The 12,816-nt window shown below is 38.8% G+C and overlaps 2 protein-coding genes across 2 annotated transcripts; one reads left to right on the forward strand and one right to left on the reverse strand.

Moving 5' to 3' along the window:
- Nucleotides 1–1,157: 1,157 nt before the first annotated feature.
- LOC103952269 (elongation factor G-2, chloroplastic) lies at nucleotides 1,158–5,183 on the forward strand. The gene is given in 5 exon segments (XM_009363835.3): nucleotides 1,158–1,537; nucleotides 2,322–2,677; nucleotides 2,679–3,737; nucleotides 4,070–4,582; nucleotides 4,729–5,183. Coding segments are annotated over 5 exon segments (2,340 nt in total). The 5' UTR covers nucleotides 1,158–1,293; the 3' UTR covers nucleotides 4,897–5,183.
- Nucleotides 5,184–6,987: 1,804 nt separating this feature from the next.
- Nucleotides 6,988–10,353, reverse strand: LOC103952268 (hsp70-Hsp90 organizing protein 3). The gene is made up of 7 exons (XM_009363834.3): nucleotides 9,419–10,353; nucleotides 8,308–8,596; nucleotides 8,067–8,152; nucleotides 7,762–7,985; nucleotides 7,572–7,638; nucleotides 7,429–7,488; nucleotides 6,988–7,323 (listed from the first exon to the last, which is right to left on the reverse strand). Exons 1-7 carry the CDS (start codon nucleotides 10,313–10,315, stop codon nucleotides 7,210–7,212), a joined length of 1,737 nt encoding a protein of 578 aa, XP_009362109.2. The 5' UTR covers nucleotides 10,316–10,353; the 3' UTR covers nucleotides 6,988–7,209.
- Nucleotides 10,354–12,816: the final 2,463 nt, after the last annotated feature.

Below are 12,816 nucleotides of genomic sequence, written 5' to 3' on the forward strand. Positions count from 1 at the left end.
TTTTTGTGTCAAAATGGTCACTACATATTTCAAGATTAGAAGTTTTCAAGGAGAGGCCACATGAGAAATTTTATTTTAAGCGGAGATGGAATTGTATTTATTGACCTTAATTCAAGAGGAGAATTGTTTCAATTAACTTATGCTAAAAATGAAATGACCGTTAATCTATGTCGAGATATGAAATTATTGATTTAGATGACGTTTTACAATAGTGACGGAAAAAGTTAATGCTTTAGGCAGCATGGTGTGGGTTCGATTCCTTTCTCTATCATTTAACAAGTTAATCTACTAATGCTATCGTATGTCAAAACAAAATTTATGAAAATATCGGTTAAGCTAAATTAAATTTTCTTTGTTCTTGACGGCCAAGATATATTAGATTACACCAATGCAATGGGAGGTTCCTTAGAGAGTTAGTTCTATCATCAATGATGTTCGTGACCTGTCTCAGTCTTTAATCATATTGATTGGAAGCACATTTTTAAGGAGGTAAATTTTGTTGCGGATACTTTAACTCATCTTGGTCTTTCCATTTTTGAATCCTCATGTTTGAGATTTATGTTTACTAGATGCGGCTCTTCTTGCTTTTCAGTATGTTATATTATGTGAAAAATTATATTTAGAGGAGTGTAAATGACCGATTTAGAGTGTCAACAATTCTATTTAAAGTCAAAATTCTATTTGATACTATTCAACACGTGTGTTATAATTTGAGTGAATTCAATGCACCATATCAGTATTTTCACGTTGTATGTTATATGCACCTAATAACTTGTCCCAAAACATAATGCTCACATACCAGCTACCACATGTTATAATCCTAATTTAATCGAAATTTCAGAATTCAAATGTGGAATTTAGGTAAATAGTACAAACATTTCTCAAGGTCCAGATTGATGCATGGAAAAATAGCCTCTTGATTTTTCATTATCCCCAACACTCCACGCTTCCACAACCCTTACCCCATGCATACGGATTTGGATTCCCTTCCGATTCTAATTGTGAGGATTCAAGGGATCAAGTCACCATAGCCGTCCACCACCCATTCTACGGCCACAAATCAAAATTTTTAAATTTTATCTACCTGACATTATGATTTATGGCTGTATAATATGTGGTGAGCGGCTATGATGACTTGATAATTGGATCCCACAATGAGGAGGTATCGGAGGAGATCCAAATCCCATCCATACAATACCATACAATACCATACGGGTCATATCACAATCGGATAGGGCGCCAATACCCCTCCCGCTACTCTCTCTCTCTCTTTTCCTGGGATAAGAAGAAACAATGGCTACAGAGTCAGTGAGAGTGTACAGTTTTAGCTTCAATGGAGGTTCTCAGACTCGGCCGGCCATTTCTCCCTCCCCAGCCCGCTTTCTCGGTCTTCGCCATCGACCCTCTTCTTCCCTCACTTCGTCTTCGCTTTCCCACTTCTTTGGGAATGTTCGTATCAGCTCCCACTCCTCAAAGCTCTCGAATTTGCGCCAGCAGAGCCGAAGAAACCTCTCTGTTTTTGCCATGGCCTCAGAGGGTAGTTTTCTCCTCCTGTTCTTTGTGTTCCTATTGTTTATCTGCCGCTTCCTTGCTGAATTATTGCTCTCTGAATTGTTTTGTGGATTCCCAAATTGTTCAATTTTTGGTTATTTAGTGAGATCTATGTGCATTTTGGTTCAGCCCTTATTTGAAATGAATCGATTTTAATATTTATAACCAAAAATAGTTGATTTTTCTAATTGGGATGATTGTGCCTCTTTTTTTATTTAGAACTTTGATGTTCAAAATTATTCTGGATAAGAAATCGATTTTTGCAGTCAATAGTTATCGTATACGGGTACTTGGGATCGAGTAGAGCATATAAACTTCACTAAACATTCACTGTGAATTTGCAACCACAGCAGAAGTAGCTTAGCTTTCTGTGTTCTTAATATACTCTAATTTAATTCTGGTTTATCGGAATAAGGTAATCGAATGTTTTGTGGTATCGATGTCGTTGTCTAGAACACTTGTATTGATACGAATTCTACCTTTTGGCATGTTGATAAGTGATGTTGTTCTCGACAGTTCAAGGAGATAGCCTTTCCATGGCCATGTAGCTACTTCGTTGCCAGATGAAAACACAATGCTTCTAAATCATATATAACTGAATGGTGCTCCATTTTAATGTATTTCTTCGGGATTTCTTTAACTGGATTAGTAATTAAACCTAGAAACTCTTTATACTTGTTTCAGTTTACTAATAATACTTGTAGTAGTGTTTCTTTATCAGCTGATATAGCAGATATGTATTTATTCTATTTGTTTGTTCATTGTGCCAGATGGAAAGCGTGCTGTAGCTTTAGAAGATTATCGCAACATAGGAATTATGGCTCACATAGATGCAGGGAAGACGACTACAACTGAAAGAATCTTGTTTTATACTGGAAGAAACTATAAAATAGGGGAGGTACATGAAGGAACAGCAACTATGGACTGGATGGAGCAGGAACAAGAAAGAGGCATTACCATAACTTCTGCTGCAACTACAACATTTTGGGACAATCACAGGATTAACATCATCGACACTCCTGGCCACGTTGACTTCACCCTTGAAGTGGAGCGGGCTCTAAGGGTGCTGGATGGTGCTATTTGCTTGTTTGACAGTGTTGCTGGTGTGGAACCTCAATCTGAAACATGTGTGGAGGCAAGCTGATAGATATGGAGTGCCCAGGATTTGCTTTGTCAATAAAATGGATCGTCTTGGAGCAAACTTTTTCCGAACAAGAGACATGATAGTGACAAATTTGGGTGCCAAACCACTTGTACTTCAAATTCCAGTTGGTGCAGAAGATAATTTTAAAGGAGTTATTGATCTTGTGAAGATGAGAGCTATACTTTGGTCTGGCGAAGAGTTGGGTGCTAAATTTGTTTACGAGGAGATTCCATCTGATCTTCTGGAGCTGGCTCAAGAATACCGGGCAGAGATGATAGAAACCATAGTTGAGTTGGATGATCAAGCAATGGAGGGCTATCTAGAAGGAGTTGAACCCGATGAGGAAACCATTAAGAAATTAATTAGGAAGGGAACCATCGCAATTAATTTTGTGCCAGTATTATGTGGTTCAGCTTTTAAAAATAAGGGGGTTCAACCATTGCTTGATGCAGTTGTGGATTATTTGCCTTCACCACTTGATGTGCCACCAATGAAGGGGACTGATGCAGACAACCCTGAAATCACGATTGAAAGGGCTGCAAGTGATGAGGAACCATTTGCTGGGCTAGCATTCAAGATCATGAGTGATCCATTTGTGGGATCCCTTACATTTGTGAGAATATATGCAGGAAAGCTAACCGCTGGATCCTATGTGTTAAATGCAAACAAGGGAAAGAAGGAGAGGATTGGTAGACTTCTAGAAATGCATGCAAACAGTAGGGAGGATGTAAAGGTAGCTTTAGCTGGTGATATCGTTGCACTTGCAGGCCTGAAGGATACCATTACCGGTGAAACATTGAGTGACCCCGATCATCCTATTGTGCTTGAACGAATGGACTTCCCTGATCCTGTAATTAAGGTTGCCATTGAACCCAAAACTAAAGCTGATGTTGATAAGATGGGAGCTGGTTTGGTTAAGCTTGCTCAAGAAGACCCTTCTTTCCACTTCTCTCGGGATGAAGAGATCAACCAGACAGTGATTGAAGGAATGGGAGAATTGCATCTAGAGATTATTGTTGATCGGCTCAAGAGAGAATTCAAGGTCTGTGTCTGCTACTCCATGTTTCTCATTGTCCATATTACTTATGATCCTTACCTTCACCATAAAAGATTCGGAGTTTTTTTATTTGTTTGTGCGTTTTCTTGTATTGCCATGGTGTCAGTCTTCTGGATTATTAATCTCACCCATGTTTGTGCTTGTATCTTATGTATAAATATACACGTATATGCATATAAAAGGACTGTGCACGTACCTATGAACTTAACCATTTGAAATTTGTTCATTGTTATTCCTTTGAGAATTTTCAAAGAATTGAATGCTCCGGATATGTAGTTGATTTGGATTTCATAGCTGGGATTGCTTGATCTGTGCAGGTTGAAGCAAATGTTGGTGCACCCCAGGTAAACTACCGGGAAAGCATTTCGAGAACCTCTGAAGTGAGGTATGTGCACAAGAAACAATCAGGTGGACAAGGTCAATTTGCAGATGTCACCGTACGGTTTGAACCAATGGAGGCTGGCGGAGGATATGAGTTTAAGAGTGAAATCAAGGGAGGTGCAGTGCCAAGAGAATACATTCCTGGGGTGATGAAAGGATTAGAGGAGTGTATGAGCAACGGTGTGCTTGCAGGCTTTCCTGTTGTTGACGTACGCGCTGTACTAGTTGATGGTTCTTACCATGATGTTGACTCAAGTGTGTTAGCATTTCAATTGGCAGCAAGAGGAGCTTTTCGGGAGGGGATAAAGAAAGCTGCCCCGAAAATGCTTGAACCAATAATGAAAGTTGAAGTTGTTACACCAGAAGAACATCTTGGAGATGTGATTGGTGATCTTAACTCGAGGAGAGGACAGATCAACAGCTTCAATGACAAACCTGGTGGTCTCAAGGTACGTCTAAGGATTTATAACGCAATCGATGCTTATGATTGCAGCTAGCAAGCGTGTGTTGCTAATTACATTCGAATCTTGTACAAAGTATTATACAGTGGTAATCATGTTTCGGTTACTAATAGAGCATTTCGGTATTAATCCAGGTGGTGGATTCACTGGTTCCTCTTGCGGAGATGTTTCAGTACGTGAGTACGCTGAGGGGCATGACGAAAGGTCGTGCATCGTATACAATGCAGTTAGCTAAGTTTGACGTTGTTCCTCAGCACATTCAGAACCAGCTTGCTGCCAAGGAGGAAGAAGTTGCTGCTTGATTTTGTTTCCATGTATGGTCAGATCAGAGGGACCTTATAATTTAGGTCCCAACTCATTGTTTGAGAAAAACCTTTTTTTTTCCTTTTTTTTTTTTTACTCTGCATCAAAAAAATATTGAAGTAAGTATTTATATTTCCTTGAAAAAAAAAAACAAAAAAAAAGGGGACACCGCCCGTAAGCTCAACAAAACCACAAGTCCTGTCTTGCCCTTGTATTACTACCACTTTTATTGCACGTTTACGTGAAGGTAATCAGAATCAAAACGCATAATTGAATTCCGAATGAATTTTTCTTTGTAATCAGAATCAAAACACATAATTGAATTCCGAATGAATTATTCTTTGTCAATATATTTTCACTTATTTTTAAAATTTTAAAATTGCCCTTCACATTTACCGGATACCATCAACTGCTGCCAAGTTTAATGTGAAGGTCAACAATAATAATTAAATAAAACTAAATAATTAAATTTCAGTTAATACTTGTTGAATGGCGGAATTTAACATTTCTTTTATTAATTAGTATATAAAATTTAACCAAAGCATTAGTATATAAATAATTTATTTCAACTAAGAGCATTTTAGTAATTATGTTGATTTCCATTTTGATTCAGATGAATTAGTAATAATTTATATAAAATCTAAGATTAAGTACCTAAAACTCTCGAATCTTTTAGTGTCATTTCAAATTGGTCTTAACTTTTTAAACATTTCAAACAAGTACCAAATCTATTGAAAATGTTGCATCTCTTAAGCCTCAATTAAATTTATGTTAAATTAATTAGGGTTTACTTTGTCTCCAACACCAATAGAAAGTCATACAAGCATGACTTTCACCAAGTAACAGTCACCATCATCCCCTTCAAGCCATCATTTCCAAAGTCAACGCATAATCACAAACTCCACCCTATAACTCAAGTTGCAAACATCGAGATGGTCATGGAGGTTACTGAAATGATAGGGACTACCATGATGCAGCCACTACCATTTCCATAGCTCACAAAGAACTAAAAGCTTTACTAGCCGAGAATCAGCGAATGAGGAAACCACATGAGCATAAACAAGTTCTTTAAAACTCTATATGAATTATTAACTCACTTTTTTGTTAGACAATTTCCAATGGTTGGGCTAAAAGCCAAATATTTTAGCTCGGAAAATTTAGCTTTTAGCTTAGAAACAGCTTTTCTGCTCCAACCGTTGTAGCCTAAAATTTTAGCCCGGGATTATTAAAGAATGAACTTAAGCTATTTTTTTTTGTTAAATTAATTTTTTTTTAAAATAAATAAATATGTAGACTATCGTAAATTAATTTTATGAACATTTTAATCTAAAAAAATTTAAATTTCGAAAAATATTAGATGGAGTTCACTCCGATTTCTGGGCTAAATTTTAGGGGGAATTTGGCATTGGTTTAGCATTTAGCATTTACCCCAAATTTTCCCCGTGGATTGGGTTTGGGAGGAAATTTTGGGGGGTAATTTGACTTTTAGCCCACCATCAGAGTTGGCCTTAGGAGATTTTCCAATCCCCATTTTGTTTCTTATTTTTATTTTTTTTTGTGAATATATTTATTTATTTTTATTTTTTCATCATCATTTCATTTTTGAAGTTATTTTAATTATTATTTTAGTATCCAAGTAAGTAATTAAGTGAAACCCATTGTTGTCACCTGTACATTAATGAAAAAATTAACTTAGGCTTAACAAATTTGACATTTTCAATATGTTAAATACTTATTTGAAATGCTTAAAAGAAAGAAATCAATTTAAAATAACACTAAAAGATTACAAAGTATTAAGTACTCAATCCTAAAATCTATTTAGTTTTCAGAATGTTTTAATAAACACCCTTAACAAGAATTCAATTCTGACTCACTCATATCCATTCCAACTTTTATCAATTTCATTCTTCGACGACGGATTAATAAACGAACCAACAGAAACTAAAAGCAAAAGATTTTCTACAGATTTATGTAAATCAAATCCAAATCTTGTAATTTGAGTGGAATAGTAAACTTAACGGGGGCATCTTTCGGGTACACCAAAGGGACATGCCAATTTAGAGAGAGAGAGAGAGAGAGAGAGAGAGAGGTTGGCATATGAAAAACATCTACATAAATATCTTAAAAACAATAATCTCAAAGTTTTTTCCAAAGCGAGGGGGTTCTAATCTAATTACTGGAATGGACCAAAAAAAAAAAAAAAAAAAAAAAAAAACCAAAAGAAAAGTACTGGACTGGACATTTTGATTGGAAAGTACAATTTGAAGGGCAGACGATTCTTTCTGATTACATGATCAAATCTTTCCCGTTGTTTACCGAAGCTGGACAATTCCCGCACTGACGAGCTTCTGGATCTTGGCCATCACCATTGGGTTCTTCGTGTGTTCCTGAGCAGCCTTGGGATTCTCCTGGAAATCTGTTAACACCTGAACACATCGCAAACAACACAACTTTAGACATTCATACACCGAGTAAACTCAATTAACGAGGGAATGGTGCAACACAACAGCGAAACACTAAATTATACTGACCTGTCTCATAACAGGATCTTGGAGAATATTTTGTATTTCTGGGTCCTGCATTCCCTTAGCCTGCAAGAAACAACAAACTCATTAACATATGACAATCTCGAGAAACTATTTCCGCGTTGAAGAATGTTTGACAAATCACACACCTGTCTCTCCTTCAATTCCTCGGGACTCAAATCCCCACGGCTAGCTTTGTTAATTTGCTCTACACATCTGCAATCAATTTCAAGTGGTGTCAACTCTCAAGCATTATGCATCTTGTGTAACAGGCGCACATCCAGTTAACATACAGTAAAACTAAGCACCACGCAATAAACACAATTCATGTAAACATACCTTCGCACACCATCAAGCAATTCCTGGTTGCTAGGATCGTGTTTCAAACCCTCCTGGTATGTTTCCAAAGCTTTCTCATATTCTTTCATGAAAAACTGGACGGCACCTTTTCTGGTATAACCCTTTGTAAAGGTTGGATCAAGCTCAATGCACTTCTCTGCATCTTTCAATCCCTCGGGCATTGCCCCGAGTTTCGTATAGCATGCAGCTCTGTTGCTATATGCCTGAATCAAACTATGAATGTCAGACAATATTAAAAAGCTTTTGGACGATCAACTATATAAGGATACTGTAGGTTCTCCCACCTTTGGATCCTTGGGGTTCCTTCTGAGAGCTTCAGTGTACTGCTTAATAGCCTCTGGGTACTTTTGTTGCTTGAAATATTCATTACCTACACATCATCGACAAGCAGTCAAGCTAGAGAAACATGGATGGCATAACTAAAATACATGGCACGGAAACAATGTATTTCATTCAGATCAATGCAAACATTAGTTAAGTTTCAATGCAGTGATAGTTACAAGCACATGAAACTGAAGAACAAACCTTTCTCACGCTCTTCATCTGCCAACTTTGGATCATAATACTCTTGTTGCTCTAGATCCTTCTTTGCTTTCTCAGCATCGTTCAATTTCTTTAAGGTATCTGGGTTGCGATGCTCTGTGAGAGCTTTCTGGAACGACTCAATGGCAGGTTCAAAGTCCTTTGAGCATTTTGCCATCTTCACCAAGGCGGTTCCCTTCCTAGTCAAAGCTTTTGCCACCATCTTAAAGTCTGACCTTAGCTCTCTTCCCCTTTCCACAGCCTTCTCACAGTCTTTAATACACTCCTCATACTGATAGAATTAACAACGAACTGGGATCAATAATCCATAACAAGCCAACAATACCAAGTTTAGAGCGAAGCATAAAGTTGTCGACAAGACTATTTTCATCTTTGACACTAGGAAAACCAAAGGCTATAACAGGATGGTATGACCAAGCAAGGAGTGAAAGCAAACAATAAGAGGACATATAAAATTGAACACCGAATACGCAAGCATGAAGCCGATAGAAGTTTCACTTTTTCCGTGTGGATATTCTACCACATCCAAATTGTAATATGAACTTCTACAAATGATACCAAAAAAGAGAATTACTGAAGTATAGGCCTATCGAGCTCAACCACGAGTAAGCAAGCATTGTGAAAGAGGACATCCCCAAGTCCAAATTTGTTAGTCCATAAGGACAAACAACAGCATAATTAACAAAGGACACAAACAAGAGGTCAGGTCGGTGTAATTGAATAAAATCTGCGAAGACCCATCGCTATTTCATAAGTCCTTGGGAAAATTGTAAACCGCAAATTATTATTAGATTTCCTAAACTAACATATGAGGCTACATCACACCAATCTCAATCCCCCACTTTCAATTGGGTTCTGAATTGAGCAAAGCTCGTTCTGTGTAACATCATCATCATTGAAGTTACAGCAGTGAGCAACTGCATCGAAATCGATAAACATCACCAAGTATCCACAAAGAACACTAAATCATACTAACAGTACAAGCTTATAGTCAAATATACTATCAGTTAAGCACTAACCAAAATCAATCAGTGTATAAACATTATCATGCAGATTAAAAATAAATGGCAAACACTAGATATGCAATCCATACCTGACCCATTTCCAAATACGTCGCAGCGCGATTCAAGATAAATGAAATGTCCTCATCATTCAACTCAATGGCCTTGGTGTAGTGCTGAATCGCTGTGTCGAAGTCCTTCTTCTTATAAGCCGCATTGCCAGCCTCCTTCTCCTTTATTGCCTCGGCCTTCCTCTTCTTCGCCTCACTCTCCTCCTCACTCACCTCCATCGGCTCTGGCTCTGGCTCCGGCTGAGCCTCCGGCTTCTTCTCCTCCTTCCTGGGCTCAGGCTGCTTCCGCTCCGGCGGAGACTCCGGCATCTCCTCATCCTCCGCCCCCGTCCCACCGCGCAACTTCACGTTGAGCAAAACCCCCAGGGCTTGCATAACCCTCTGGTCCTTCAAATACAAATTGAGATTGCTAGGGTTTTTCTGAATCTCCTGCATCATCTTCACAAAATCGGGTTGCTGCAAGAAGGCACGGGTCGACGGGTCGGCAGTGAGCTTGGCCCACATCTCGGGACCCGAGAACGCATCCCCAAACGGGTTCATAGGCGGGGGTCCAGCCCGTGACCGGGCCGCAGCAGCTTGAGCATCGGCTAAACCAGACTTCAGAGCCTCGTTATTGGGGTCGATATCGAGACCCTTCTTGTAAGCCGAAACGGCGTCGCCGTACTGGCCCAATCCGCAGTGAGCGGCGCCGAGCCGGCTGTAACCTTTGGACCAATCAGGCTTAATCTCGACGGTCTTCTTGGCGTCGGCTAGGGCTTCAGAGTATTTGTTGAGAGAGGCATAGGCGGCGGATCGGTTGGAGTAGAGGACGTGGTTGGAGGGAGCGAGGTCGATGGCTTCCGTGAAGTGGGTGACAGCGGCGTTAAAGTCGCCGGAGGAGAAAGCGGCGTTGCCTTTGGCTTTGGATTCGTCGGCCATGGCTGCTTGGGATCGGATAAATCGATCGGAGAGAAAGTTGAGGGATTGCGGGCGTAGGGGATTGAGGAGGAGATGGGGAGGCGAGCTTTATAAGATAGAAAGCTGGTGTGTTAAGGGACCTGTCGCCAGAGGCTTCTAGTGAATGTGGGGTTTGTTTGGGGTTCTGGAACCTTCGGTTGCGGTGGTCTTATGACTCACTTTTGGAAGCTCAAATAATATTCCTTTCTTTTAAAGAGAATTATGTTGTGGTAGGAATGTGATTGTGTAAATTCTAGTAGATATAAAAATATATCTTATATTTTTATTAGAAGTAGATTACCTATTAAATGTTGTAATCCTAAGGGTAAGGAATTAACCTTTTCTACTACTATAAATAAAGGTATGATGGGGTGAAATAGAACACACCCACAATTACACATCTCTCTATTCTTCTTCGCTATTGCCGCACCTTTCTCTCTCTATGGCCTCCATAATTATTTAGTAAATTATGCCTACAACACGTTATCAGCACGCTCTTGACCCTGCACTAAAGAGAGTTTGATCTTCAATTAAGGGAGTATTACGTTTTAATTATTCTTTTTATGATTAATTTATTATTTTGAATTGATCTACATGCTATTGATTCACTTTAATTTTCTTTGTTGAACGTGATACAATGTATTGGAGATACAATTCCGACTTTATGAGAAGGGTCTTCTACAAATTCAAAGGTTTTTGTTGTTTTCTGCCAATCAGGTACGCTAAAAATAAAGTAAGATATTTGAAACGACCATGAATCATGAAAACATTACTCATAATGCATGAACCCCCTATGTTTATATTTTCCTTCCCATATATATATTATATATGTTCATATATTTGTCAATATATATATATATATTTGTTTCATGCATTACGCAATTTTTGCTATGTGAAATTTGTGAGTCAAAGAATCGAAAGAAATTAGAAGCAATTAGGGTTTTTCAAACCCTAAGATTGTCGAGAAAAAAAAAAAACAATTACATTTTTTTGGGAAAATTTTGTGGCTGAAACGCACCAAGCCTGAAGCTTGGGTAAGCAACTGGACAACCTTTTTAGGCTTACTGCTCGAATTGGATCAAGCCTGCTGCTTGGGTCCTTGGTGCATGGGCTTCAGCCCTCAGACCGTTCAAGAAGCCAGCTAACGTGCTGGGCTTTTTCGCCACTCGGCCTGCCTTTTAGAAGCTCTGGGCATCTATGTTTCGGCTCGCTTTCAGCTGTTATTGGACTTTGTCCGACTCCAGCTTCGGCTTCAGCTCGCCCCAGCTCGGCGTTTTTCCCAAGCCCACCTCTGCTAGGCATTGCCCTAGCCCGCTGACTTGCAGTCCAGTTAGGCTACTGTGCAGCCGTACAAGGGAGCCCAAAGGCCTGCAGATTGTTGCAAGACTGTGACCCATTGCAGCAAGCAATTACATGTTGGGCTGTATACCTTTTTCGCCCCGATGCCATATTTTGGCATCCGCCGCTTCTTAACCATACCCAAATATTTTTTGGACATTTTTGGTTAAAGCCTCACTAGGCTATATTTCCTTAATTATTGGACCTCATGCCATCTAAAGTGAATATGATCCGAAGTCATTATTTTACTTCTACGATCGATTCCGAATGGTCCTGATCTATTGAATTAATTAAAAGTGACCTGCAGTCCATTAATTTGATAATGAATCCAAAATTATTGACATGAAGATCACTTTTGGACATTAACGATTCAATAATTTATTTCTATTCTTTGAACTGTTGACTTACTTTCGTAGTCCCGAAACACTCACACTTGAGTTCTTGAAGCAACCCAAATCCACTACACTTAGTTGTATATTGCATTCTGTGTTCTTGCAGGAACCACTCTTTTTATGAACTAAACGTTCATAAAGTAAATTGAACATGTAGTTTCAAATTTAGTGCTTTTGAAACCCGAAGTTTTCATAAAACAATACACCCATGAAAACTCGATGTTTTTTCATGAAAACCATGTCTTAGGACTCGAATGTTCTAACTTTGATGCTTATGGATGATTCATTCCCATAGCACCAATCACAATCTTGTTCCCTCCATTCAATGGATTGTCGTATCATAACAAGTTCGATTTTCCTAATTTGGACGTTTCTAATAGAAACCACTTCATGTGGGGTACAAGACGTGAATCTCCACTTGACTATTAAGAAGCTGAGAAACCATTGAAGCCAACAATGGCATGGAAGAGTTGAATAAGCCTCTGCCATGATCTTCCTTCGAAGATTTATGCCCGAAGCATTACCAACGAAAAATACCTCATGAATAACGATTCCGTGTCTCTTTGGTTCGCTCTTACAGACTGTTTAATCATGAAAGACATTGCCTGAAGCACACCATGATTACGTCTATCAATGAGTACAATTCTGAAGTTTATAAATCCAATTGAATTTTGACTGGAGAATACTTTTATCGTCCTTCCATGTTTCTAACTCACCCCTGAAGCAGTAGTGTAGAAAGCAAAAGTATACCAA

Source organism: the organism of the source record quoted next, unplaced genomic scaffold (assembly GCF_019419815.1).
Source record: "Pyrus x bretschneideri cultivar Hongxiangsu unplaced genomic scaffold, Pyrus_bretschneideri_v1 Contig14, whole genome shotgun sequence".
NCBI lineage: Eukaryota > Viridiplantae > Streptophyta > Magnoliopsida > Rosales > Rosaceae > Pyrus > Pyrus x bretschneideri.